We start from the raw sequence: 26,619 nt of genomic DNA on the forward strand, positions 1-26,619 counted from the left end.
AACGAGTCAATTTACGAGTAACATGAGAACCTCCGGGAGCGCGGGCGACGAGCAAACACGCGCGCGCTTATGATATTGTCCTTGAAAATGGCCGTTTTGACTGCCATCACGAGGGTTTTCAACGGGACACTCTGCTCCCTCTCTCTTTAGGGGCCTCCGGCGCAAAAAAAAAGTCTATTTAGAAGTATAATGAGGCATGCGTGACGCATGACACGGCTGAAGACTCGGCGCTCTCTTTTTTTCTCTCTTTTTGCTGCTGACGCATCGCCCGCCTTTTTCCGGCGTAAATTTTCGCTGAAACTATAAGCGTGATCGTGCGGTCGGATCATTATCTAAACAAGGCATATCCTCTGAGTCAGGATTTTTCAGGAATCGAGAAAAAGAAGGTGCAGTGGAACAGATTCGCGTTATCGTTCCTTTAAATCGTTTGTTCCGCGTAATTAATTTTGAAGAGAAATAATCCCCATTGTACGTGTATAATATAATAATACAGGATGTCTCAAATTTTTTCTCAGATGGAAAAATTCACACAAGATCAGATTGAAAGATTCATTTAATTTACACACGATTTCGCGCGTCAACGAATCAAACGCAATATTACGTGACACTGATCGTTCCAACAATTTATCACCTATAAATGCGCCGACCCTGTGACGAATTATACACGTCATCGTATTGTTTCCGTAAATTTTCTACATACCATACAGTCGACGCTATCGCGGCCGGCGTGGAATTTCCGTCATTAGACGTAATTACGCAATTACGATTTGTATGTATTTGTACGTGGGTTATCATGTCTGTGTGTTATGTAATTAAATCTCACGACTTTTAATTGAGCTTTTATTTTTCTGACAGGCTGTCATACTTTTTACTCTCAATAATTCTACAATTGCCTCCGCACCTTATGATTTTGAAAATAATTAATCATTAAAAGGAAAAAAAATATCGTATATAATTTTGCATGTTCGTATGTGTTTTGTACATTAATAACGCAAATCCGAGATGGAAATTTTCACGTCAATTCGTGGTTAAACCTCCCGCTCGTCGACAGGCGATCTTTAACGTTTACCGCCTAGTGCGAAAAGCAGTCTATTAGTCGGCAACGTTCCGTGACGAATGTCGCCGTATTGTTCCGCCGGCGAATTTTCCGAGCGCACGCGGCAAAATTTACACCGCGCGGACAATCGTAATTACGCAATTACGATTGTATCCGCATTATCGCGATGGTCCGGCCGGCACGGGTAACCGGCCGGAAATTTACAGGCGGCTACGTGGCCTGTAATTGAATTCTAAGGCTCGTAATTAACCGTATTCTTCCGTCGCGCACACCCGTCGCAGCCCCCCCACCCCCACCCCCACCCCTCCGGGGAAGGGTCGATCCCATTTGTTTTAATAGCATATTTGCGTCGAATCCCGATGAAGCGATCGGAATTCCGCGCACGCCGCCCGCTTAATTCGCGCGGCACCGCGCTTACACCTATCTACGTATAATGTAATGTAAAAGCCGACGGCGATAAGTCGGCGCACGATCGGTTCGGGCAAAAGTCTAATTTCCGCACGAGCGAAAAAAAAAAATAAGGGGGAGGGGGGGGAAAGAGGTAACAGAATCGTTTACGGTAATTAAAAGGACGCGTTGCATATTTCGGAAGGTAAATTTAGCGACGCAGATGCAGCTTTATTATTTTTGCACCAGCGACTTCGAATAGCATTGTAGAGTTTGTAGAGACGCCAAGTTTCGCGACAACGGTGACGAGAGAATTAGGGAGAAATATGAAGCGAGATGAAAGGAATTGTTCCGCGAATTGTAACCAATTGTATCTGCAGGATCGTAGCGGGGGCAATTAGCGCATTGTATTAATTTACGACGGATACGGCATTGCTTTAATTAAAACAATTCCAGACAGTTCGCCTACGATACGACACGCAAACTCGAAAATTAGCGAGGACGGCCCGGTATCGTCATCGTAGCCGCACTCGTAATTGTGTTTGTCTGCGTCTTTGACTTCCGTGAACTGTTTAAGGTGGCTGTCAATGATCTGCAGGTCGTCGTCGTCGTCGTCGTCGTCGTCGTCGTCGTCGTCGTAGTCGTCGTCGTCGTCGTCGTCATTCGAGCCAATAAACCGAATGCGACGAGTTCTTTGGAATAACAACTCGGGCTATCCGAACAGCGGAAGGAGAGTATCGGAAGAGTTGTTTCCTTGTGTGTAAATTCTCGAGAGAACGCGATTCCTCGGGAATAACGTCAAATGGATTTAAACTGTTCTTCCGAACTTTCGCGGAGATAAATAATAATTATTATTCTTCCCGTAATCCGCGTGTCTTTTGCATCTTAGTACACTGTTTTTTTTTTTTTTTTTTTTTTTTTTTTTTTTCGTCCTCTTTGAATCGACAATCGAGACATTTGCATCGCGACACCGAGCTCGATAATAACGGACTTCATTAAAGGACGCGACCGCCCGCGAAACCTTGTCAACGATGATTTAGTTTTACGCGCGGCGACGCTTTATAACACGGAAGGAGAAAAATATTTCCCAGCATTTAAATCCACCGTTTCGCGGCTTATACATATGCATCGTTTTACGAAATTGCAAAGGCAACGTAGAGGCAACACCGCGAGCGTATAGCCGGCGGGGAGGAGAGAGAAAGAGAGAGAGAGAGAGAGAGAGAACGGGGAAGAGTTGCAACGCTAGAAATTTCGAATTTAAACGAGCCTATTTGGATTCCGACAGCCCCACCGTCCATTTTTGCGTAGAATGACCGGCGTGCGCGGCTGGTATCCGACAATCGGCGGCAACCGGTAATCAAAATAATCGCCGGCGAAGCTCGTTTAACTCGCGGCGGAATAATTCCGAAAACATTTCCGTGTTGTGTATATTATGCGTGATGTAATGCGGCTCGCGACGAATTTCTCATGGCAAATCACGCGAAACTTTCATTTAATATTTCGAAATCAAATCACTGATTTACATTGCGTATGCGGAGATTATTTTAACGTAATTTTTAATGCAAAAGTTCTTTTATTTTTTTTTTTTTTTTTTTTTTTTTTTTTTATTTAAAGGAAATTAAAAAATGTACAAATAAATAATTAGGCGCGATATAAAAGTAAAGATGTAGTTTGCCAGCATATATATATATCTATATTTAGATAGATCAAGTGTATGAAATAAAAACGCGGATCACTAGCAAATTACGATAATCACGTGTCTAATGGCAAGCTCGTTGATAAAGTTTTCCCGACAATCGGCAAGCTACGAGAATCGGATTTGTCTCGAGTACATGCGAGTACATGCGTATGTACATGCGAGGAGCCGTTAAATTAATCGGCGGGTCGGCCAATCGAATGGGAGTCGTTCAATTAAGGTGTAGTTGCTGTTGTACCTTAATGAAAGATGTAGTTTACTCGAGCATAACGATCTCGCGAAACTGGGTTACTGATCCGCGGAAACCAGCCGGATAGATTAATCTGCCACCAGTGTTCACGCCATGGGTTGCGTTGCAGCATTGGCAGGATGACTTAGATCCGAGATGGCAATATTAAACCAAGCTTTCAATTCTATAAGCGATTCTCAAACACCCGTAATTAACCTTCCTTTATTTATTGTATTTAAGAATACTTTCGCAGAATCCTTTGAATTATAAATTATTTTATCTAATTATAATTTTATATATTATTATATCTATTATTTATTAGATATATTTTTGAATTTGACTCCGTTTAATTTTATTATCGATGATTGGGGGCAACTGTGAAGAGGGCAGGAGTTTATTTTTGTTTTCAAAAATTTTTCCGTTGTCATCTCTCCCAGAAGGCCAACGAAGAACATAATTAACGAGAAACTCTATCGTGTATTCCATTATAATAACATTAATATCAAAAAATAACTTTTTTCTTTTTAGAGCGAAAACTGTAATATTGAGATCAGCTTCCCTTCTATAAGCAAAATTTGTTTAATTAACTTATTTTCATTATATAATAATATCGTAGTTAAACATAATATTTTACAGCACCTATGCAGCAGATACGGAAAATAATAAAATACGTTATTGTTAATAACGTCGACGAGGGAAAACGCATTTTTATCACCTGGCGCCGGCTGAAAAACCGGACGCGAGAAAATGGACGATTTCGTTTCGCGAATTAAGAAATTTCACGTAAATTAGCCGATTTAAAAAAACGGCCGTGAGCGAGATTATTTCTTATTTCTCGCCTCTCTTTCCGCCCGAATAAAAATATGATACGTAATATGATATGTAATATTTATTATATATCTTTTTATAACGTATAAAAAAAAATCTAAATGAATCTTGAAAAATATAAACTTGTGTGTATCTATTGAAATTTTTATTTTTATTTTTATTGTCGTTGGTTACTATCGTATTATGCATTGCCTCGATATTCCGTATCTATATTGCATTTTTGCCACATCGCGTGTAGATCGCTCGATCGTAAACGTTCGTGTAACGCGACCACGTGAGCGCGTCTATTGGTCGTGAGGTCGCGACGCATAAAAATCGTGTCGTTATCGTAACCGATCCGCGGATATCATAGATAATACTCTCCTCGTTTTTCGGGAGAAGCGTAACTCGAGGCAATGGCCGTATCGTTCCAACGTTTCTCCTTCATCAAGCTGCGGGTCCCGCGTCTCGATTTAACATATATATTACACGAGTACATGTACACGCATATACGAAACGTATATATAATCTAGGTACATCCCCGTCAACGTTTACCACTTTTACGTTTATGTCCGACCATCTGCGGGGAGTGGGGTGTGGTGGTGGTGGTGGTGGGGGCGGGGGGGAAGGAAGGGAAAGGGGGAGATGGAACAGAAAGAGGAGGAAGAGTGAGCGAGGTAGTTTAGAGACGGTGGTAGCGCGCGGGGTTGGCGGAGGGATAAATCCGTGTTGTGCGACGCCGTGGGGCGTTTACGTGCGTGGGACGAGCGTCGGCACGACCCGTTCCGGCTTAGTGCGTGTAGCGCGACCATAAACAACCGTGCAACTTTCACGAGGACTTTACCGGGCCCATTACCAGCGACCCATTTCCCAACGCGGTTCATGAGCGAGCGCGTCGCGTCGCGTCGCGGCATCCGCACGCTCGTCGCCGACGCGGCTCGAACTTGGGGTAAGGTAATTGTTCATCTGGGCTTGTCAGTTGCGAGTTCTCGCGACGTTAATGCCGGCCGAAATGGCGTAGGTCGTTGTCGTCGTCGGTATATATGTTGCTTTTAACGGCCGAGCCGTTAAAGGAGAGACGCAAAGTGAGCCTGGATCGGTGTCGATACACCTTGCACCGAAATTTCGCCTTTGATAACGATTGTTATATTTCGACGCTTTCACCGCCCGTTGTTTGGTATTCGATAGATTTGGATCGATATTAACCAGTCAGATTCGTAGATGGTGTTTGATGCCGAGCGGGACGGCGTAAGTATCGATAGTTGGCCTAAACGCCCTCAGCGCCGAGCGAAATCGCTTTTCATGAATCATCGCGTATCGCCGGGGCCAGTCGATCCCGTATACATCAATTATGCACTTAAGAGGGATCCCCGCAGCGCGCGGAGAACAGATGTGCGGTGATCTCGAGTCATCTCGTGCGCGATGTTGAACATTTATGCGTCGCGTGAGCCCGGGCTTTATTCTTCCCCTCACGCTCCCCAATTTCGACGAAAGAAATTATCAACGGATCTGCCCCGAACCTTTATTCCTTCGCGTTTGTCCTTGAGAAATTTTCAATTTATAAATATAAAATGACAAGTCTTTCAGAAAATGCGAATGATACGTAGACGAATAGATTCGTAGATAAAAGGAGTCGATAAGTATTCTTAGTCGTTTCTTCGTCGCGTGCGTATATGCTCACGTAACGAGTTTCGCGGCGAAGAGAGAAGCACGTAAAGTTAATTCTCATAGATTGTTAAAACGCATTACTACCCGCGCGACGTAGGGCGTCGGCGTTTTAATCGCTTAATTGAACGTAACTGCGCGACGCTTGTAAAATAATACTCTGCGCTGCAGACGTTTAGAGTGACAGCGAGAAGATACGCCGTCATGTTACAGCCACGAGTGTGTAATGTTGTTAAAGGCACGATATTGAAGTAGATCTAAATGTATATATGGTACGGGGTGTCTCGAAAGCGAAGGGCGATATTTTGGAAACGGATCAAATTCAAGGATTGAATTTTATCAACTCTATTCTGTTTCAATTGACAGGACGGCGAAGGAGAAATTTTCTCCCCATTATAAATTCAATAAGCGCGCAAGAGTGTATTATAAAGATAACTTTTATTCCTCGTTTGATTTCAACTAGACTTCACACTTTAACCCAACTTTAATTCGAGTCTTAGAAAGATATTTAATGTCGAGCATCAAAAAGTTGCGAGCGCGCGGATAGTGTGTCGAATCCAAATTTTCTCCCTCCCCCACCCCCGCCTTTTCCTCCCTCCCTAAAGTTGGTCGAAGAATGCGCGCGCGAATGAAAGAAGACGCGCGGGCAAACTTGGGACATCTTACCATATATATACGCGAAAAGAGGATCTAGATAGTCGCGCATCCGGAGATACTTAACGTCGACGGTTACCGGGGACGAGCAAACTAGGCGGCGTCGTATTAAAACACAAGCGAAAATAACTGGCTCGGTCGGCGAGAGACGCGGACGGAATATAATGTAATATAATGTACTTGGCGAAATTATATCTCTTTATGAAAGTAAAAGTTGCCTCGTTAACCTGATTGCGGCACTTTGGCCATTCCTACTACCTTTCACAGCTGACAATTAAAATCAAACGACGGGGACAAAATGCGGGGATGAACGATCGGGAGAAACTAACGTCGCGTCTGTGTCCATTTAATCCGCTATTCACGTGTCGTGTAATAACGAATAAATAACACACATATGTCAAAACGTCGTTAACGCCACAATGATAATAATGTCGAGGCATTGCCTCCAGACTTTATTTATTTATTTTTTTTTTCTTTTTAAATCTCTCGTAAACAAAAGTAAGAAATACGAGAGCGGTAACGAGATGTAATAAAAATATGAGAGAACAATATTTGATGCTCCTGGCGAACTTCTCGTGTAATCCCGGAAACTGGAAGATGGGCGAACGTGCTCGACATCGTATACGTCTCTTTCACGAGCGGGACTAAATGTGTCGTTCCGCGATTTCGAGGTAGAAATCGCCGGTTGTATTCTCGCCGGCGCGCAATTTCCGCTCGCGATAGAATCCGATGTAACGTCGCGTCTCTCGAGTACGAGAGAGGGTCGCGATGCGCGGCTCGTTCGCTCGCTCGCGCGCGCGTGCACATAACGACGCGATTTTTCGATCTGACGGCCGACGAACGCTCGCGGGGGTTAACCCGCGCGGGGGTGGGAAAGGGGAAAGGGGAAAGGGGAAAGGGGGAAAGGTACGCGGAACGGGGCGCGTTACGTCTCGAAACTATCGCGCGGGGATCAGAGTTCGCCGCAGCCAACCAACCCCCATCCCACTCCACCCCATCTCCCTTCCCTTCGTCCCGTTGGGTATCGTAATTTCGTCGATAGTAACAACGGTAACAACGACGCCGCCACCGCCGCAGCGCGCTGTTAACCCTCTCCCCCACCTCCACCTCCGGCCTCGTCCTTCCTCCACCCCCCGGGATCCGGTTTTTCATTCCCGTCGTTCACCCTCCGTTCTTCACCGCCGGTTTATGCGCCATCGCGGTCGCGGCTTTCAACCCAGCCGATTCGACGACCGAACAAACAGAACATACCGAAATGTCCGTCGACGAACGTGCGCCAGTTGTATTTACTTAACCCGGATGGAAACGATATTAATGGGCAACGAGTTAATTAATAAATGAGTTCCGTATCCGAGCAGTTGAGAAATATCCATTTGGAGCATCTGAATTACGAATCGATTTTAGCGCGTTACACGAGTGTCGTTATTTTTTTTTGAGTAAGGAAAAAGGTAAACGAATATACGCCGTGGTATTCATTTTCGCGCTGTAACAGAGGGAAGCTTTTACAATTAAACGGAATTAAGAGGATTAAATTGAATTGAATCAAAGAATTAAGGGAAAGTGTAGCGCGCCCCACACGATTAATATCTATAAAAGGTATTATCATCATCATCGGAGTAAAATCGACGTGATTTATGGCGCGACGGACGATTTTGGGAGGATCGGCGCACAGATTTATCCGGTATCGCGTCGCGCGAACATCGGGCAATATGCGGCTGTATCTGATCGCGGAGGAAAAATATATACGGCGCGGCGGTGAAAAATTGGCAGCGCGGTTAAAGGTCCGCGAACGGGGTCGGAAGGGGCGGTTAAGCACGGTATTACGCATCCTTTGCACGCGCCCTCTTTTCCAGAGGGGCGGCAATGCGACTTCATATTTTTCGCGCCACGAGCGTATGGAAATAGAAGCAGAAATGAACGCGACCGTGACAGTCGTCGGTCCTCGGCCATCTTCACCGACATCGTTTGCATTTCTCATAAGCGCGACCGTGTTTTTTTTTTTTTTTTTTTTTTTTTTTTTTTTTTCTTTCCCCCCCCCCTCCCCCCTCCCGTCTCGCAACCGTACTTACGCATTTTTTTTTTATCGACCCCTCTTACGCGAGTCGGCGACTCGCGAAAAGGAGAGGAAAAGAAGAAAAGGACAAAAAAAGAGAAAGATATTTACGCGGATGTTCTGGACCCGGGTTCCTAAAAGCGTTAGCAACGCTGTTATACGTAAAGCCATAAGATTAGAGCACGAAAGCTACGTATAAAAGCAGCTTGTAACAGGCTACATTAAATGATGATATGTGCGGTCTTCGTAATTAACATTAAATAAGGTATAGAGAGAAAAAAATACAATTTATTTAACATTATCTCACGATCCTTTAAGATCCTTATCTAGAGTATACGAATAATTATATCTCTCGGGTATCGTTGTAAAAATAATTATACCGTCATTTTTTAGCGTAAAAATAAGGATTAAATATACCTATCGTAGTTATTTCAAATGTATCCGGTGTCAACAGGGAGTTATAGAATAATGCTCCGTTTAATAAAACAAACGAACAAGATACACGAATGAATGCAGATTAATTGCAACGAGGGAGAGTCTCCCAAGGATCGTAACAAAAATTACACGGAACACTGAACAGTAAAGAACGTTACAGGGAGAGATAGTCGGTAAAAGAGACTGGAAACAAACAGTCAAGATAAATAAGAGGGAAGATTAAGACTAAGACTAGGCAACGTCAGGGAATAGACGAGAAGATGCAACTCTTTAATATTTGCATATTGCATCGCGAGGCAGGAATTTCGGAAGGGCATGAAGATTCCTTTTCGGTTTAACGCGAGAATGCGACTTCCTTCTCTCTTTCTCTCTCTCTCTCTCTCTCTCTCTCTCTCTCTCTCTCTCTCTCTCTCTCTCTCTCTCGCTCTCTCTCTTGTAAAGGGTTAAACTAAATTATTATTATTATTATCGTTATTATCATTAAAAGCATAACCGAATGGTAGTGCATCCCTTGCCAAGCCAATGCATATCTCGAGGTCTCGCGCGCGTATGCATGTATGTGTATTGGTAGGAAGATGGAGCTATGAGATGTCGACGCGCATATAATTCTCCTGGGGCGCCATTAAATTGTATTAATCCACTTCCATCACGAAATTGAAGTTCATACGCGATAAACGTACATATCGCGCGATGTGAGACGCGGAGGATCCACCCCGTCCCCTGTATCGTTATCGATCTCGAACGACAACTTCTTTTTTTTTATTTCTCGCTCGTCGATATCTCATACGAGGATCGCATAATTCCCTACCTTTCATCTGTATTAGCCCGAAGGGACAGCGCGATGAACAAAGTCGAGTCAAACATGATGAATGTTATTCAAGTATCGTCATTTCGCTACTGATACCAAGTGTTTTAATCGCCGATATATATTTTATGCTAGCTGGGGATTATCAAAGACATTAAGAATCCCCTGCGGCTAATAAAATCCTGTGAAACGCTTTACGCACTTAAAAAATTTGAAGATATACACGTCGCTTTTCTCTATCTCTTCCTTCTTATTATTTATTTTTTTCATTTTTGTTTATTTATTTATTTTAATTTTTCAAAGTAATATTAAATGATGATGCTCGCTTTTTTTTTTTTTTTTTTTTTTTTAGAAAAGTATGATGTGTCTCAACTATAGACACATATAATAAATCCAACATGTTACGCATTTTCTACAGTATATGCTGGGTCAATATGAAAAGAGCGAGAAAGAGGGGCATGTTGCTTTAATAAATTTGTGCCGACAGCCGTTTTATCAATAAAAAATAAAATTATTAATAAATTTATTAAAAAATTTTATGTTATACATATGTATGCACCTGACTTGTCCAGACAAGGAAAAAAAATTGAGGAGCAATTTTCTTTTTCTCAAATATATATGTATAACCAATGCTGGATCTATTATATATGTCAATAGTGTTAATCAACGACAATGTCGAATTAAACATCCGTGAAACGGGACGCGTATCACGATGCGTAATTGGTTTGTACGGCACTGTTCTCGTATCATGAGCTCGAGGTTCCCTTCGTTCGAGCCTCATTCGCGTTTTCCGACAACCCGTTGTTTATCCCATATCGCGAAATGAGTTTCGGAATGAGTGGCATGGAAGCGCGTGTTTGCACGAGAGAGAGTGGCAACGAGAACGGAATTAGACAAGGATAGGTGCGAGTCCTCGGAAATGCATATCTCGTACGCCGCAATCGTTTCGCAAATTGAAGAGCGTTGGAAAAAAAGCCGGAATCCGGGATAATGTTCGATGGCGTCGAAGGGAGAAGGAGGAAGTAAAAGCGACAACATACTTTCTGCCCGTTGTGCTGTCATTTATATTTTTCTTTTTTTTTTTTCACGCGTTTTACACCCGCAAGCTAAATTGTACTCTCTTTCGAATCTCGCGAGATTGTCTCTCTCTCTCTCTCTCTCTCTCTCTCTCTCTCTCTCTCTCTCTCTCTCTCTCTCTCTCTTTCTTTCATAAAGCTCATATGTTTGTGCCTACACACGCGCGCATTGAGAAAAAGACATTGTAAACTCGTACGCGTATAAAATCCGCAAATCTCGCTCCTAAAGATGATTTCGAACGCTTTGGCTTTTACAAAAATTTTAAAGGATTCCAGCGACTGCCATTTTGTCCTCAACGAGTGGAAAGATGAACGAGCTCTTCAAACGGTTTAAACCATCATTTTAAATTCAATAAAAGAAGAAGAACATCTGCGAAATTTCAAAACGGTCTCTTGCATTATTCGGCGCATAAATGCCCGCTTCAACAGCCGTCAATTTTATATCGTAGATTTCGTGATTTAGTTTTCAAACAGAAATCATTCGCGGATCAGATATTGGTATAATCGTACTTTTAAATTTTTTTCCCCATGCAGATCCCAAAGCATATTTTATCGCTTCTTTAAACCATTTCAAATACTTGAGTATTCAACAGTTACACTTTCCGCAAACTCGAATGCATAAGTCACTCGGGCTTGCTTAAAAATTCAGAAACTCAGCACTTTAGTTATTACCAATAGAACGTCATTCTCGTCGCGGCGGAATAAATGTATGACTACTTTCAAACGGCTAGTGCGGCAAGAATCAGTAATATTCTCGAACGCGGTCCAGCCCTTCCACACAAAGTATATCTCTCCTATTTCATAACTTTCCTAATTTCGTGAACAGAGAGAGAGAGAGAGAGAGAGAGAGAGAGAGAGAGAGAGAGAGAGAGAGAGGAGCGAGAGAGAGAAAAAACGTAGACTTAAAAAAAAAAAAAAAAAAAAAAAAAAAACTTGCCACCATTATTGGCGAAAAATTAAGAGAATATTGACGCGATAATACAAGTTGGAAAAACTTTTCCAATTAAATCGACAAAGTATTCTGAAAATTTAAAAAATGATCGCGGCAGCGTTTGCAAAAATTTCTCGCGCAAATCTAGACGAGATACTTATGTCAGGCAGCGTTGAAAATGACAAGTGTTGACCCTTGGTGCAACCATTTTCGATGGCTGCCTTCCAGATAGCGGCTCAACGTGCGCGTTATCGTCGCTCATAATAGCGGCCGCAAATAGGCCATGGATGTTGCGCACGTTGGGAACAACAAAAGCAAAACAGCGTCGCGCGACAGTCAAGCAGCCCTGGCGGATGTCCGAAACGCCGCGCATTCCCGACGCGGATCGTCGGCGATTAATCGAATCGATCGAGCAGCGCGCGACGCGACGGACACGTCTCGTCCTGCCTCTCTCCCTCTTTCTCCCCCTCTCTTTCGTATACTAGACTAACGAAAACGGTTGGACAAAGGCCTCGATTCATGCGTCAACGCACGAGGCCCGAGGTCGACGCAAAAACCAACAACTTACAAAACACACTGTGCAACAACACTTACCCCCGATCCATCCGAGACAGAACAATAATAACACGCTGGTCAGACCGATCCCTCGGGTCCGATTCATGATGATCCAGGCCGATTTCTTGCCGTCTCCGACGACCGTGGAGTCGTTCGATTCTGAGGAGAGAAGAGAGACGAGTTAGCAGACAACGCAGCCAACGTGGCTCACACACAGGATCCGTCGCGGGGGGAAGGAAGCGTGTGGGGGAGGGGAGCGGGGGGGAGGGGGGCCCGATCGAAGATCAACTCACTGTACTCCGTGTTTCTCCGATCGCGCACAATCCACCCTCTTACGCGAATGCGTGATTCACATTAAAAATTCACTCGCAAATATCCCGCCGACGTGTAATATATTTCTTCTCGCGATTCTTTCTCCTCCCCTTTCTTTCTCTCTCTCACAATTCGGCGCGATCCGCGCGCGTGGAAGTTTCTCGCCGACTGAAAGCAGCACTCGAGGGGGCACGCACTCACTAACCCTCTCTTACGGCGACGAGTCACGGTGACCGGGGGTACAACACACGCGTCCCGATCGTGCGGCGAGCACGCGTCGCGCGGAAATAGCGGGTGGCACAGCGGCGAGAAGGCATTCAGAGGGGGGCCGAGGCCGGGGAGGGGGGGGGTGTCAAGAGAAAGAGAAAGAGAAAGAGAGAGAGAGAGAGAGAGAGAGAGAGAGAGAGAGAGAGAGAGCGCGCACGTCTCTCTCTCTCCGTGTGCCCCACGGTGATCGCGTGTGCGGAGTACAGTGGCGGCGCGGTCTACAGCAAGCTTTGGAGAGCGCGGGGCGCCGCTCCCCTCCACCCACGCGGCATCGCGTATAGTAACCCTCCTCCCTTCCCCCTCTTCTTCTCTCTCTCGGTCGTTCGCACGCGCGCGCCCGACAGTGCCCGATGTCGGAGCAGCGCGCGACCGAGATAGGGGCACCTCGGCCCCGAACAAGCCCGAACGGAAGAGGCCAAAGGAGAGAAGGAGAGGGAAAGAGAGAGAGAGAGAGAGAGAGAGAGAGAGAGAGAGAGAGAGAGGGAGAGAGAGAGAGAAAGGGGAGGAGGGGCATTTCCGCGAGCGCCTGTGCGGGAGCCGCACTCTACGCAACAACGTAAGGCGGACTATGAGTGCAGGGTGCGGATAGAAATACCTGCTTTCAAAGTATCCCCCGTGATACTTTGCTTTCGACGCTGACTAGTTTCGGCAGAGATGCCTCACTTTCGATATTGCGATTGAGAGCTGTAGATGGATAGCAGGTAGGATAAAGAAATAGAGAAACATCTCGATAAGATGAATAATCTTGAATAAATAATATACGATAATAATATACTTCAGAAGAAGGATAATTTTGAATAATTTGGTAGTATAATTTTATGGTAAAAATTACGTATCAATTATTCGCATTGAATTTCGTTTAATTTCTTTCATATATATTTTCTTATCTCTCTCTCTCTCTCTCTCTCTCTCTCTCTCTCTCGAAATTGTTACAAATAAGATATCGATACTTTCCAAGGAAGATGGCCTCTAGGATATCTTGTAGTACGATATCGAATGACTGACTGAAAGTATCGGTATTCTATTAAGAGTCTAAGCGCCGCTACGCCGAGTGAGTAAAAGCATACACTCATACATACATGCATACGTACACATATACACATCCGCACTTAAACTTAAGTATTCCTTCAGTCGTGGGAAACGAGTGGGATAGCGACTCAGTTTTCGCTCGAGCGATAGGCTTCTTGTAACGTTTCGATTTTGGTAGCGCGGATGGGGCCCGAAAAGTTTGCCCCCTACTACTACTACCCTCTCTCTCTCTCTCTCTCTCTCTCTCTCTTTCTCCTCGATACCTCTTAAACTTGGGTTAAACTCTTTCGTAATGCGGTCTACATTCGAGCGAATTTGATATAAATGCGCCGAGAGCCGAGAGTTATATGAAACGTTTTTCTTTATAACTTTAAGTTATGCGGTACCAAGTCAAATACATAGAGACGCGAGGCGAAATATACGTGTACATGTATATATAGCGATACAGGCGAAATCTTGGCTGCGAGGCATCAAGATTGCCTTGCGCGTTTTGAAGTACATTATAGAGGGATGTATCAAAGACGATACGTTACAGTCAAGTTGAGAATATCGCGTCTCGCGCGTAGAGCGCGACTGCAATAAGAATTTTTTTGATTGCACCAAGTAAAAGGATCACAAAACCTTTGAGAAATAAGAGCTGGAAATGTTTCAGTCACCTCCTCCTTCTCCTTTCTCGTGTTAAATGATTCCGTGTTCAAGGGACGCTTATATCGAATTCCATCTAGCATGTACGGCGTCAGGTTGCACCTGAAGGCGTAGTAAACCGAATGAGAGCAGCAGGGATGTAATCGTAGAGAAGGACCGAGGCCTGGGTGTGCGTGCGTGAGTGTGTGTGCGCGCGCGTGCGCCGCCAAGTAAAATACGAGGGATACGTAATGAGAATTTGTAATATCAAAAATCAAAGACGGTCACCGCAGAAAAATGCCTTTTACTCGATCAATATCGCACTTTTCGCTCCCGCAACCGAATACGGAAACGACTAGGCAAACAGATAGATGTATGCGGAGCATGAAAAGCAATGTTGTGTTTGCGGACGTCAGGTACAACTGGGAACTATCTTGTGACGGATTTATAGTACGAGGTGCCTGCTCTGCGCGGCCGCAATTTTTCCACAAGACTCTCTTATCGATCTGTCAAAATATTTAGATCTAGCCATGCGTGTTCTTAAACATTGAAACGCGCGGCCGCCAGAGATGCAATTAATTCCAGATACTATTTCGATATAAAATATCCGCGAGATATAAATTACTGACAATAATAATAATAATCACTAGTCTCTGTTTTCAATTATAATCTTCATTATGATATCTGCGTAATTAATTGCGATTGATTGCAATTTTGCGAAAATTCAATTAGCTCGTGTATTTTTTTTTTTTTTTTATATATTTATCCTCTTGTTTAAAGAGAAAGAGTCGGTTAATTCGAAACAATCCAGCGATTCTTACATCTCGTACTGTGTGCGGGAGAAAAAGGAAAAGAGAAAAAAAGAAAAAGAAATAATTACTCACTGGCACACTTTTCTCCGGGCTCTCCCCTCCTCCTCTCCACTCGGTTCCTTATTCTTTTTTTCCTCGCTTTTATTTCGGAAGCACAAAGCTCTTGGGCTCCGAGCATCGCGCGTATCCGTAAATCCGTCGGCGACGGAATCCTCCGAAGTAATCAAAGAACCACACTATTCGCGCGAGTCACCCTGTCTTGCCCGCGGTTCCCACCCACCCCCCGCGGAGTCTCTTCCCCGGCCGCCTTGTCTTCGCGTCCAACACGTCCGTCCCGGTTTTCCTGCCGCCGTCGCCGTCGCCGTCACCGTCGCCGTCGTGGGTCAACACGCAAACCCGTGCAACAACGCCGTGCGATCCCAAGGAGTTTCCGTTTACACGGGGGAGTGAAATCCTGGCGTTTCCGTACGCGGATTCGAAACAAATCGGCGTTCATGTGAGGCGCATGAACCGCCGGGGACCCGAGTCGTTTGTCTCCTTCCCCGCTCTCCGTTTGTAGGACACATGCACACACACGCATACACACGTATATACAAGAGCATCAGATTAAGGGCCACGTCCGCGCGCGTCGAGAGACTAACGACGGGACTAGCGATGCGACAGGGAGATAGACGCCCCAACCTAACGTTGGCCCGATACCATTGTCGTGGTCTATCGTGACTAGCCGCGTCACCAGTCAACACCGACGGAGGACGATCGGGGAATCACCGGTCGTCCCTTCACGCCGTCAGGGACCCCGCAATCCACGCGAGGCAGGGTCGACGTGAAGCGCGCGACGGTAATGAAATTACTCGATACTCTCTCCGCACCGCGTCGCAAACGGACAGAGCGTTCACCATCTCGCTCGGTTATCGTATATATATATATATATATATATATATATATATATATATATATATATATATATATATATATATATATTTCGTTGATAATAGACACGGACGTGCCCGTCCAAATCCTAATTTCGCGGTTCCGATGACGAGGGTGCATTATAAGGAGCTTGGCCGAGCCTCTTATCTCGCTCGTGTCGATCGGCGCTGATAAGACTGTAATTTCGCGATATCGCTGGCATGTAACTTGAATGCATAGAGTATTGAATTAAAAGTACATACACGCTCGGCATAATTTTCCTTAGGCGTTATATAGTAGATAAGGTTCGCGCTATAGTCGGACTATAATTCCAACAACGGCGACAGGATTGACGTATCGGTACCGCGAGAGTGTAACGAAGTTATTTGATACTCGACACGAGACACAAACATTAAGGAAGCCGCAACAATCGGCTACGGTGCTTGCACAGGGGTATACAAGGATGCAGCTTTGCGGAACGTAATTCCAAGACGTTGATGACGTCGCGAACATAATGAAATTACGTAGTAGTTAGCCCGAATCAAATTGACGTAGTGGTACACAGCCGTGTGACCAATAAGAGTAAAGTTCGTCCCTTCGGATCGCTAATTAGACGATCAAAGAGCTGATAAAAAAAAAAAAATTAACTCTCCATCTAATCCACTCCAGATCGCACGGAATAAATGACTAAATAAAGTATACAATTTTCGCGAGCCAACTGCTCGCTCTGATAGCTCGCACGAGTGGCTCTCTTCCGCAGAGCTACGTAATTTCTAGTGATGTGCGCGACACATCGGGTAACTCGATTGCGTCCGCCACGTGCGGCTATATGCAGAACGAGAAACTGTCCCGGTCAGTCGAGTCAGAGACAAACAGATGAAGCGCTAAAAATCCACCTGGCCGTCCAGGGTTCGTCATGCACCACGACGAATATGGAAATTTCAAGGTTTCAGACTCGGAGAGACCGCTAACGAGCGCGCTAACCGTGCACGCTTTCAGTAACGCTACAGCGTGTGTGTATATATATATATATATATATATATATATATACACCATACCCGTCCATGGCGACGACGGACGGATGGGTTAATCCTATCTAGCGTAATAGTAGCGGGTCAACGACATCTTTGCAACGAGCAAACTTAGCTGGCCCAACAAGCCATACATCAAATTGCAGCTCTCTCTCTCTCTCTTTCTCCTTCTCTCTCGACGAGCTGGCTTTTCACAAGGACAACCGGAACGTTGACGGGACGTGATAAAAACGTGGTCGGAAGTCTACGTCGCCAAGAGAAGAACAAAGCAGAGGAACTGTACAACTATTGCGGGTGCAAATAGAACTGTTAATGAAACTTTAAATTTTTGAAAATGAGGTGCCAACTTTACAGAGATTCCTCTCCTCTCTTCGCGTAGGAAGAGAGAGAGAGAGAGAGAGTGCGTTTAATTAATTTGGTATTTATCGCGCGGACGGTTGAGTTATTGCACAATATAATGACGTGGATTTAATTGCACATTGCGAACTATGGTATTGTATAATGAAGCGACACGTCGCCGGCGACATTGTATACATGTGGCGCGACGCGAGTTTTTTATAAAATTGCTTCCGGATGTCATAGAAATGCCGTTAAACCGATACGTCCGTAAATCGATTAATAATAGCGATTAATCGCGCTTTTTAATGTCTTTGCTCGATTACGTTACAAGCCACTTTATTTTTACGCAATCATTATAATTATAAATAAATAAATTCTTTATCATCGATTCCTAAATATAATAAAAGAATATTGTAATATTTTATAATTATTTAAAAATAATTCTTGCGAAAGAAAGGCTCTTTCTGCTTTCATATGTTTTTTATGTTATAATAATAATAATAATAATTAATGATTAATGAAGACTTAATATTATGCGGGTAGATTATTAAAATATTCACGGCAAAACAATACACGAAACGGAAGGCTGGACGATGAAATTACGAAACTTTATTGAGCGAAAGCAAAGAGCCCCACTTAATTAAGGTCCGGCAGCACCCCTATGCACTAAATTTAAAAGTAGAGCCTTGATAGATGAATTAATTAGTCTGCTCCAATTAGCGGCCGGTTAATACCGAACCAGGCGCGCGGGTTAATGTCGATACACGTGTTAAACGACAAAACGGCCGCGAAGGCGATCGATTCGGCATAAAAGCGTGCCGAATGAACGACACGTCGCGATAATTGGATGTATTTATGTACGGGACACCGATTATATCGAGACGAAAGGAATTCGTATTCTCGGAATGGCCTTTAGAAATCTAGCGAGCAGAATTCTAAAGGGATATACATATATGAAATTTCTCGGATAGAGAATTTTATTTTGAAAAAAAATAATAAAAACATTTTCTTAAGAATATATTTGGCAAATTTCTCTTTTATATAAATTTGACAAAAAATTACCTTTCTATAAAATATAAAATGTAAGACGCTGTCGTTGACAACGTGTGGTCAGTTGTGTGTCATTCGCGCAACGAATTCTGCATGAAAAGATAATGGAGTGCAAAGCACTTGGTGTGTTTCTCGAAATACGTACGAAATACGATCGCGACAGGTAAGGGGTCGATAAGAGGCAACAGTTATTTATCAAAGTATATATTTCGCATAGTATATTCTGTATCTTGTATCGCGCTTTAAATTTGCTTATGCAGGTATAATATTCTCATTATTTTAGAGATTTTAAGAGGCTGTGTGAGGCCGAATCGAATAATTTCAATAACTTAAGATATACATAATCTAATATCTTTATTATACATTATATATTGTTTCATAATAATAGATATATTTCATGAGATTTGTGTTGGTATATTTTACATGATTTATTCGATGAAAGTCTATCGCGGGAATCAATAATACGACAACATATTTTTGGGCTATTATATTCTACCGAAATTCAATTTTATTTCGTATAGTTATTCTTGTAATACGGGACAGTGATTGTCCGAAATCGAGAACGACAGTAAATTTAGCTAAATGTAATTTCTGCGTCTAACAATAAATTATAAATATTGTTTTAATTACATTATTTACAAACGCCATTGAGAAACAGCAAAAACTAAATAAGAAAAACATAAGACTCAATTCTACATTTGTTATATAATATCCAAGACTGTCAATTGTTTATTCAATGATTTCTAAATAAATGTTTCAACGTAACTTGAAAGGAAAAGTTAATTAAATGCATATAATATTGTTTCAATAAAATATCTTGGCAAATCTTTGGAAATAACACATATCGCATACATTTCCAAAATTGCGTCGCGGATAAAAGATGAGTTTAATTATTTAAATGGTTTACACATTTGGATCTGTGTATCTTTTAAGCAAGATGGGAGAACTGGTTATTATTTCTATAATAAGTGTAATTCATTATCGTATATTATCATATGTAAGAGAAGAAAAGCCCAAGGCATTATACGCTAGTCATTCGTCTCATTGCCGCTATTGTGTATTCACTTAGCTTCCTAACCATTTGTTACAAGCAATTGATGTAGATATAATATATCAATTTCTTAGCATCTCGCGGAAATAAAAATTTTCACGTATTATTTTCTCACGAGTTTGAAACCTATATAAATTAGTATAGAGTTTCTTTTCTTCTTTGAAATAATGCGAAATTATATGAAATATAATGCTAATAATTCTCATGGTGTAGCAGATAAACAAATTTAATTTAGCAAATTTTATCTCTTCCTCTCTTTAAAAGATAAATTTACCGTACAATCGCGTGGTACACACGCTGCCAAATTTAGGGTTAACGTTCGTTCGACCAGCCGTCTCGTCGCGAATCGACGCCGTCTGGTCGGCTGATTAAAAATTGTGCGCCAATGTGATAAATCAATTGATCGGCCGCAATTAGCCGCTCTCGTTCGTTAACACCGAGCGCGACGGGACGCGCGCGTTCTCTGTAAAAGTAACTCGGCGAATGTCAAAGCGCCGATTAATTAACATCCGCCGTGTTATCTTCTCGTGTACACACTCGCGACGGCGACGGCGACGACGGCGACGGCGACGACGACGACGACGGCCACGCGACGGTAACTTTAAAGTTAATCCGCTCCTCGGTTTGCCAACTTAACTCATCCCGCGCCGAGGACCCGGGACCCGGGTCCCGGCGCAACTTTTCCGCGGTTACTTTTCCGCTTAAAATAACTTGCCTTAACTCAATTATTTCTCATTAACTTAGCCGGTGCGCGCGGGCTTCTTTTTTGTCCCCGGCCAACTTTTCACTACGATGCACAATGGCTCACTCGAGGTGGAGGAAGAAAGGCGGCGGAGGACAAGGGCGCGACAAGGGCGAAGGCCCTGGAGTGGATGAAGAGGGCACACATCGACTGCACGATGTACATGTACGTATGTGTGTGCGCACGTGCGCGCGCACACAAACACAGAGGTATGCAGGCTACGCGGCGGCGTATGCAGGATACAACAAAGCGCGGTTAAATACACACGCGAAATTACTGTGCTCGAAATTAAAAGTGCAGGATTTCGAATTTACGATCTTCACACAATTATAGAGAATGTTGGAATGTTGGTTAAAATCGAGAGTTGTCGATTCGCAAAGTTCGATCAGAAGGATTATACTGTATTAACGCGATAGAGATGTGGAGGAGCTTTCACGTACAAAGATATATTTTAACAATCTTTATAGATCTCTTCGCGTGTGTACGGGACTTTTAAAAGCTTCTAGCGGAAACGTTCTTATCGCGTTATTGCGCGTATCCGTATCCGTATCCGTATCCGTGCGCAAGGATAGTCGTTTTTACGCTTGCACGCCACGTCTTCGCCCTCGTTGCCGTTCTGCGACGTTTCGACCACCACCTTCGCGCTTCCAAGAATCGGGCGAGATTTACATGAGTAACGCTCATCGCGGCTTTATGGAGCGAAAGTGAGGCGTTCTTATCCGACTTTATGACTCGGGTGTGGGAGAACTCCGTAGAGAAGTCCGAGTGAAATTTAGCGTGTAATATTGAATGCTGATTAGAATCGACGAATAAGCGAGCGAGCGCCGAAAGCGCGAGCGGGTAATCTCGCGGCTTAAAATGCAGATTTATTTGGTCGCTCGAAAGGCTATGGCATGGAAAGTGTGTGAAGAAAGATCAAAGAGAGAAAAAGTCGAAAAAGGAGGAAAACGATCGAGAAGCTAAGTTAAGAAATATTTCCAGCCACCTTTACGACGATGCGCTCTCGTCGATATAGCGAAACGCTTAATGTGCCTTTGAACGGAAACGTCATCGTCGTAGTCGTCGTCGTCGTCGTCGTCGTTGGCGGAATCGAGACGAGTAGAGCGAGGAACAGCGAGAAACGGCGAGAAAGAAAACGAAATAAGAACACGTTACAAAGAAGGGAGGAGCGGGAGGAATTATCTTTGAAAGTTAAAGCTGGCTCGTGCTCTCTCGCGGATCGATTCGCGCGCTGCCAGCCTCTGCAATTTAACTGCGCGATCCATTCTTTCTCTTTCTTTCTCTTGCTCTCTTTCGTTTTCTCCGGTATAAAAAGGGCCCCGCGATCTTAATTCCAGTTATTAAATCTTTCAGTCGACGCGGACGAGCGCGGGCGAGCACGCTTGTGTTCTAGTTGCCATGAATAGATGTTTACTTATTACAATTATACTTTATAATAGCTTCCTCTCCTTCCTCTTCCCGCTTTCCCCAGCATTTTGCCGACAGAGAGATAGAGAAGCGCGGCTTCTTCCTGCCTCTCAACTTTGCTGGAGTGCAGTTTTGCCCTCTTTCTGAAACCCGGACGTCACCGTTGCCACCGCTGGACCAAACTTTGACACAAACGCGCGCGGCCGACCGTAATAATAAATATAATATTCATACGTCACCCGAGCTTAAGAGAGAAACTGAGAGAAAAGGAGAAAGATATACGGCATGTCGGAACGGAGAATACCACCTGTGTTTTATCATCGAAGTAACTAGATTTTGAAGCCAATTGGAGTAATTTCTTTGATCGTTTTAAAAAGGGGACACAAATAATTCCAGATAGGTCATAATTTACATGCCACTGGAAATTGAAATAACAATCTGAATCATTTGTCCAAGTTATTAATACATTCTTGTTTTTAAATAATTAAATATAATTTAATTCCACTTGAATATTCCATTTACGTGTATTTTTATCTCTAAATCTCTTTTATGTATTTCATATATTTCATCTCTAAAACACACACATATATATATATTTCTTTTTTTAATACAAAATAATATTTATAACTTTTTAATAACGCGACAACATAGCAACATGAAAATAAATAAATACATTTAATTATTTTTTCGACGTGATTATCGCTTCATTAAAAAGTTTTAATCCTTTAAAAATTCTATTTCCATTAAAAAAAAAAAAAAGTGACATATCCTTACAAATTTTCTATAAAAAAAAAAAAAAATATTTACGAGTGAAAAGAGAGAATTGAGATTAGAGACGCCATTAGGTCACGTGAGATATAACACACAGACGGATAAATTCCAATTGAACTCCCAGTGAAAGGGTTAACGTCAGCGAATCTCGCTGGAGCACAACGCATCGACTTCCGTATCGCATGCAACGTTCTCTCGTAATAGCTGCCGGGCGGATCGCATCCCGCGAGCGTTTCCTGCTATTGTACACTCGTACGTGCGCGCGAGTGCCCGCGCGCGCGCCCGCGCCCGCGCGAGTTTACGGGGCGCGTCTTTACGCGCAACAGCTACCCCGGGGCGTCGCGGCCTGCCTGCCTGCCTGTCTCTGCCTGCCTGCCTGCCTGCCGAACTTGGGTGTGCACAAAGCAGGCATGGCATCACTTTGTAACGATAAACTCGGCGTAAGGTTTGTCAAAGCTAATTGGATGCGACTCCTCGCCGTACATTGTATCGACTATGCGATACTGCGAAATGTACAAATTCGCAAGCGCAAGCGCAAGCGCGCTTGCTTCTTGCTTGCTTGCTTGCTTGCTTGCTTGCTTGCTTGCTTGCGATTTATTGACCCGGATATCATTCGTCGTTGTCGTCGTCGTAGTTGTCATCATCGTAGACGACGTTAACGTTTCCTCCGGGGACACCCGTTCAAGAGTCGTCATATCGGTTCTTTTGCCGAGAGAGAGAGAGAGAGAGAGAGAGAGAGAAACGACCGGCCCGGCGGACCTTGATCGAGTTCTCTCTCTCGGTATCGGGCGGCGGAGTTTCGCGATGCCCGCTAAATCGAATTTACCATACACCCGCGATAAATATGACGGAGGGAAAATATTTGCGATATTCTTTATTTGCACGTGTTTAGGGCGGGACGTTTCGCAGCAGCTCGCCGATTCGAAATTGAATTACCTCGCGTATTTCTTTGTTTTTACAATTTTTTTTTTTTTTTTTTTTTTTTTTTTTTTTTTATAAATATTCCGTAAAACAAGTCTCCCAGACGTTAACGATAAGTATCGTGGCACAAAAGTTGTGTTTGGAATATGTATTGCAAAATGTTTATTCTGGTTCGATGAAGTGGATTTTTCAATTTCATGTTGGAGCGCCGGTCTGAAATTAAAATGCGTCATTTTTTCCCCTACCTGTAATTACACTATAATTTATCACGAAACGGCTAAATGCTCTTCCCGCATGTACCAGATCCATACTATTACGCGATAATCTTCATTTAAATAACAGCGCGCAATTTCTTTCAAACACCATGCCCCCGTGCTATTATATTTATTATCATTCAATTATTCAATGCGAATTAAAAAGGGCAATAACAGGGACATATACAGGCGACAAAGGGAAAGAATTGTGCCACTTAACGTTAAATAACATAAATGCAAGAGTCGCTACGCGCGATCTTGACTCAACGCTCGTTTCACCTCGCGACCGTGCCAACATTGCACGCACGTGTGGCCCTGTACATACGTACGTATGTATGTGTGTTTCCGTGTTACATGTTACAAGTATAGCAGCCCCGTTAACTTCATTTTCGCGTGTACCGGCTTCTGTGAACGAGCTCCGATAGCGCGCAGTCAAATAACGGTGCACGAAAAGTGGCCGACGCGCGCCATTATAATTACACGCGCGTAATGATAAGAGCATACGTACCGATAAGAGAGAGAGGGAGGGCTGTTCTTATCGCATTCCATCATCTCTTATATAGGATTATATTTATATAACGACGCGTACCTATCACACACTGTCGCGCGACTCAAGATTCCACCCTCATCTTTCCGCATTTTTCCTCTTTCGCTTTCTTCCCTCCCTCCCTCCCTCCCTCCCTCCCTCTCACCACCCTCCCGACCCTTCCCCATTCCTCCTTTTTTTTTCTCTCCCCGCGAGATATCGCGGCATACCAAAGCATCACGTCTGCAATCGTCGGCGGATATTTTTCATTTCGCGCGATCCCCTTCCGACCAACCCTTCACCGGGCGCTTTAAAGTATTACTTATCCCGGATTTTACCCGCCCGACCGATCCCGGGTCAGATCAATCACTTATTCGTGATCGATCGCGTAACGCTTTAAGGATGTTTATAAGAGAGGCAGGCGATCAGAGAGAGAGAGAGAGAGAGAGAGAGAGGGGGGGGGGTGAGGTGACACACTCGTGCAATTCCCGATGACACGATGACATGAAAGCCGTGTATCTCTCATATATATAATGTTTATCTATATGTGTGTGAGTGTGTGCACGCAATATATATAAAATTATTTTCTTTTTGAGAATGACTCAAGAACACTCCTTTTCTCGCAAATTATTCGCGACAAAAATATATACGAGTTCTGCAATATTTGTCGCGACAATACAAGAAAATAAAAAACACCGAGTTACACGAATATACGTACAACGATCGACTCTGATAATGATTATTTTTAGTTTCCTCCTCGCACTTTTACATCTCGAGAAACGGGTCATAATTCTTGATATTAAAAGAGAAACAGGTATATGTCATATTACTTTGAAGTTACATTTAAATCGTGGTCTTAATTTCCTGCGGAAACAAAGCGTCCCTCTTGCTCTAGCGCGCTTCGCGATATTCCGACGTAAAGAAAAAAGAAAAAAGGAAAAGAGAGAGAGAGAGAGAGAGAGAGAGAGAGCGAGAAGTTTTCTCGCGGCCTTTTTCCCGGCTTATTATTTGCGTTAAAACGAATTTTATGTATTCGCGCTCGTACTCGCGCGCTCGTACTTAGCAAGTTCGGTGCGTGCTTTATGCGACAACGGGAACGTAGTAACAATGGCGCTGCTTTTTCATGATAAAGGGTTATGACCGTGCTTTGAACTTTTATAAAGGACGTTCCAAGTTTGGCAAGACCGTGAACGCCAAACGCGTCTTTGAAACATCGTGAGACTTCCGGTCGGGTTTCGAGTATTGCACGAGTGTGCTGGAACGAGAGAGTAGCGGCAATGTAAACCGACCGCTGTGTATTATCTACCCGATGCCTCGTAAATGTACGCAAATATGTCACATCCAGGGTTAGTCGCTGGAGATTTCGAGAAGGAGGAGAAGGCGGAAGAAGCAGATAGCTATGGCAGGCAACAACTGAAACGTCGCGGCTTCTCGTTTTATCGAACAAGAATTCAGGTCGTCCCCGGTAAATATTCTAAAATATTATTTCCGCGCGCAGAGATTTTGCTGCTTCGGAATATATTTTTGCCGATGGCTACAAACGCGAATTCAACGCGGATTCGCGATTTTACCTCTCGCGTTCTAATTAACAACAGCGTGTACACACAGAAGACGATATAAAAGCTCTAGAGAATTTTGGATATATGTCTGCGTATGTTTTGAAACCTACACTTGCGTGTTCATTCATCTTGCTTTTTTTCTATTAAATATTTTAGAATACAAAGAGGGAGAGAAGCAGAGAAAGAAAGCGCGAGAGAGATGTAGAAATTTTCGCGTGCTTTGCATACTCGTCTCTTTCGTAGCTCGCATATTTTAAACATTAAACCTCATTTTAAGATGTGCCTATTGTGAATTCATATATTTCAAAATGAATATTTAGTTTCCAATAAATTTTATATAATGTTCGTTGAAATAAAATAAATCGAAGAGAGCCAACTATATATAATAACGCCTGTCAACACGCGTATAAATTAACGCTAATTATCGCGTCATTTAATACAGAATATTAATCAGCTAATATAACAACCGCGTTTATTGTTATCGCAAGCTAACAACGCGGTCGCATTCAACTCCAAACGCCAGATACGAAGACGGAGGCTGAATTCCGTATTCAAAGTTCTTCATCGTGACTCGCTCTTGGAGACTCGTCTCTTTCTCTCTCGTCGCCATCTTCAAGATAAACGGCTCATATATTCCCGGACATAATTCCGGGCCGGCAGACGCG

General features: G+C 43.5%; 2 protein-coding genes across 6 annotated transcripts in view; one reads left to right on the forward strand and one right to left on the reverse strand.

Moving 5' to 3' along the window:
* The window catches only part of LOC140673566 (ribonuclease H2 subunit A), a 214,554-nt gene that overhangs the window by 111,055 nt on the left and 76,880 nt on the right, over positions 1 to 26,619 (forward strand). Inside the window, exon 1 of one of the 3 annotated variants that reach the window (XM_072906572.1) lies at positions 20,559 to 20,681. The exons of the other annotated variants lie outside the window; for them this stretch is intronic. Coding sequence (XP_072762673.1) covers positions 20,574 to 20,681 — 108 coding nt within the window. The 5' untranslated portion in view covers positions 20,559 to 20,573. Of the gene's footprint in view, positions 1 to 20,558; positions 20,682 to 26,619 lie in introns of those variants that run through there. 3 annotated transcript variants of the gene reach the window in all.
* LOC140673568 (uncharacterized) overlaps positions 1 to 26,619 on the reverse strand; it is a 186,841-nt gene that overhangs the window by 81,871 nt on the left and 78,351 nt on the right. For 2 of the 3 annotated variants that reach the window (XM_072906583.1, XM_072906581.1), the window contains exon 2: positions 12,390 to 12,509. In XM_072906583.1, the coding sequence (XP_072762684.1) occupies positions 12,390 to 12,456 (67 nt within the window). In that variant the 5' untranslated portion in view covers positions 12,457 to 12,509. Of the gene's footprint in view, positions 1 to 12,389; positions 12,510 to 12,643; positions 13,202 to 26,619 lie in introns of those variants that run through there. The other variant, XM_072906582.1, reaches the window with a different exon arrangement.

Source organism: Anoplolepis gracilipes, chromosome 14 (assembly GCF_047496725.1).
Source record: "Anoplolepis gracilipes chromosome 14, ASM4749672v1, whole genome shotgun sequence".
Classification (NCBI taxonomy): domain Eukaryota; kingdom Metazoa; phylum Arthropoda; class Insecta; order Hymenoptera; family Formicidae; genus Anoplolepis; species Anoplolepis gracilipes.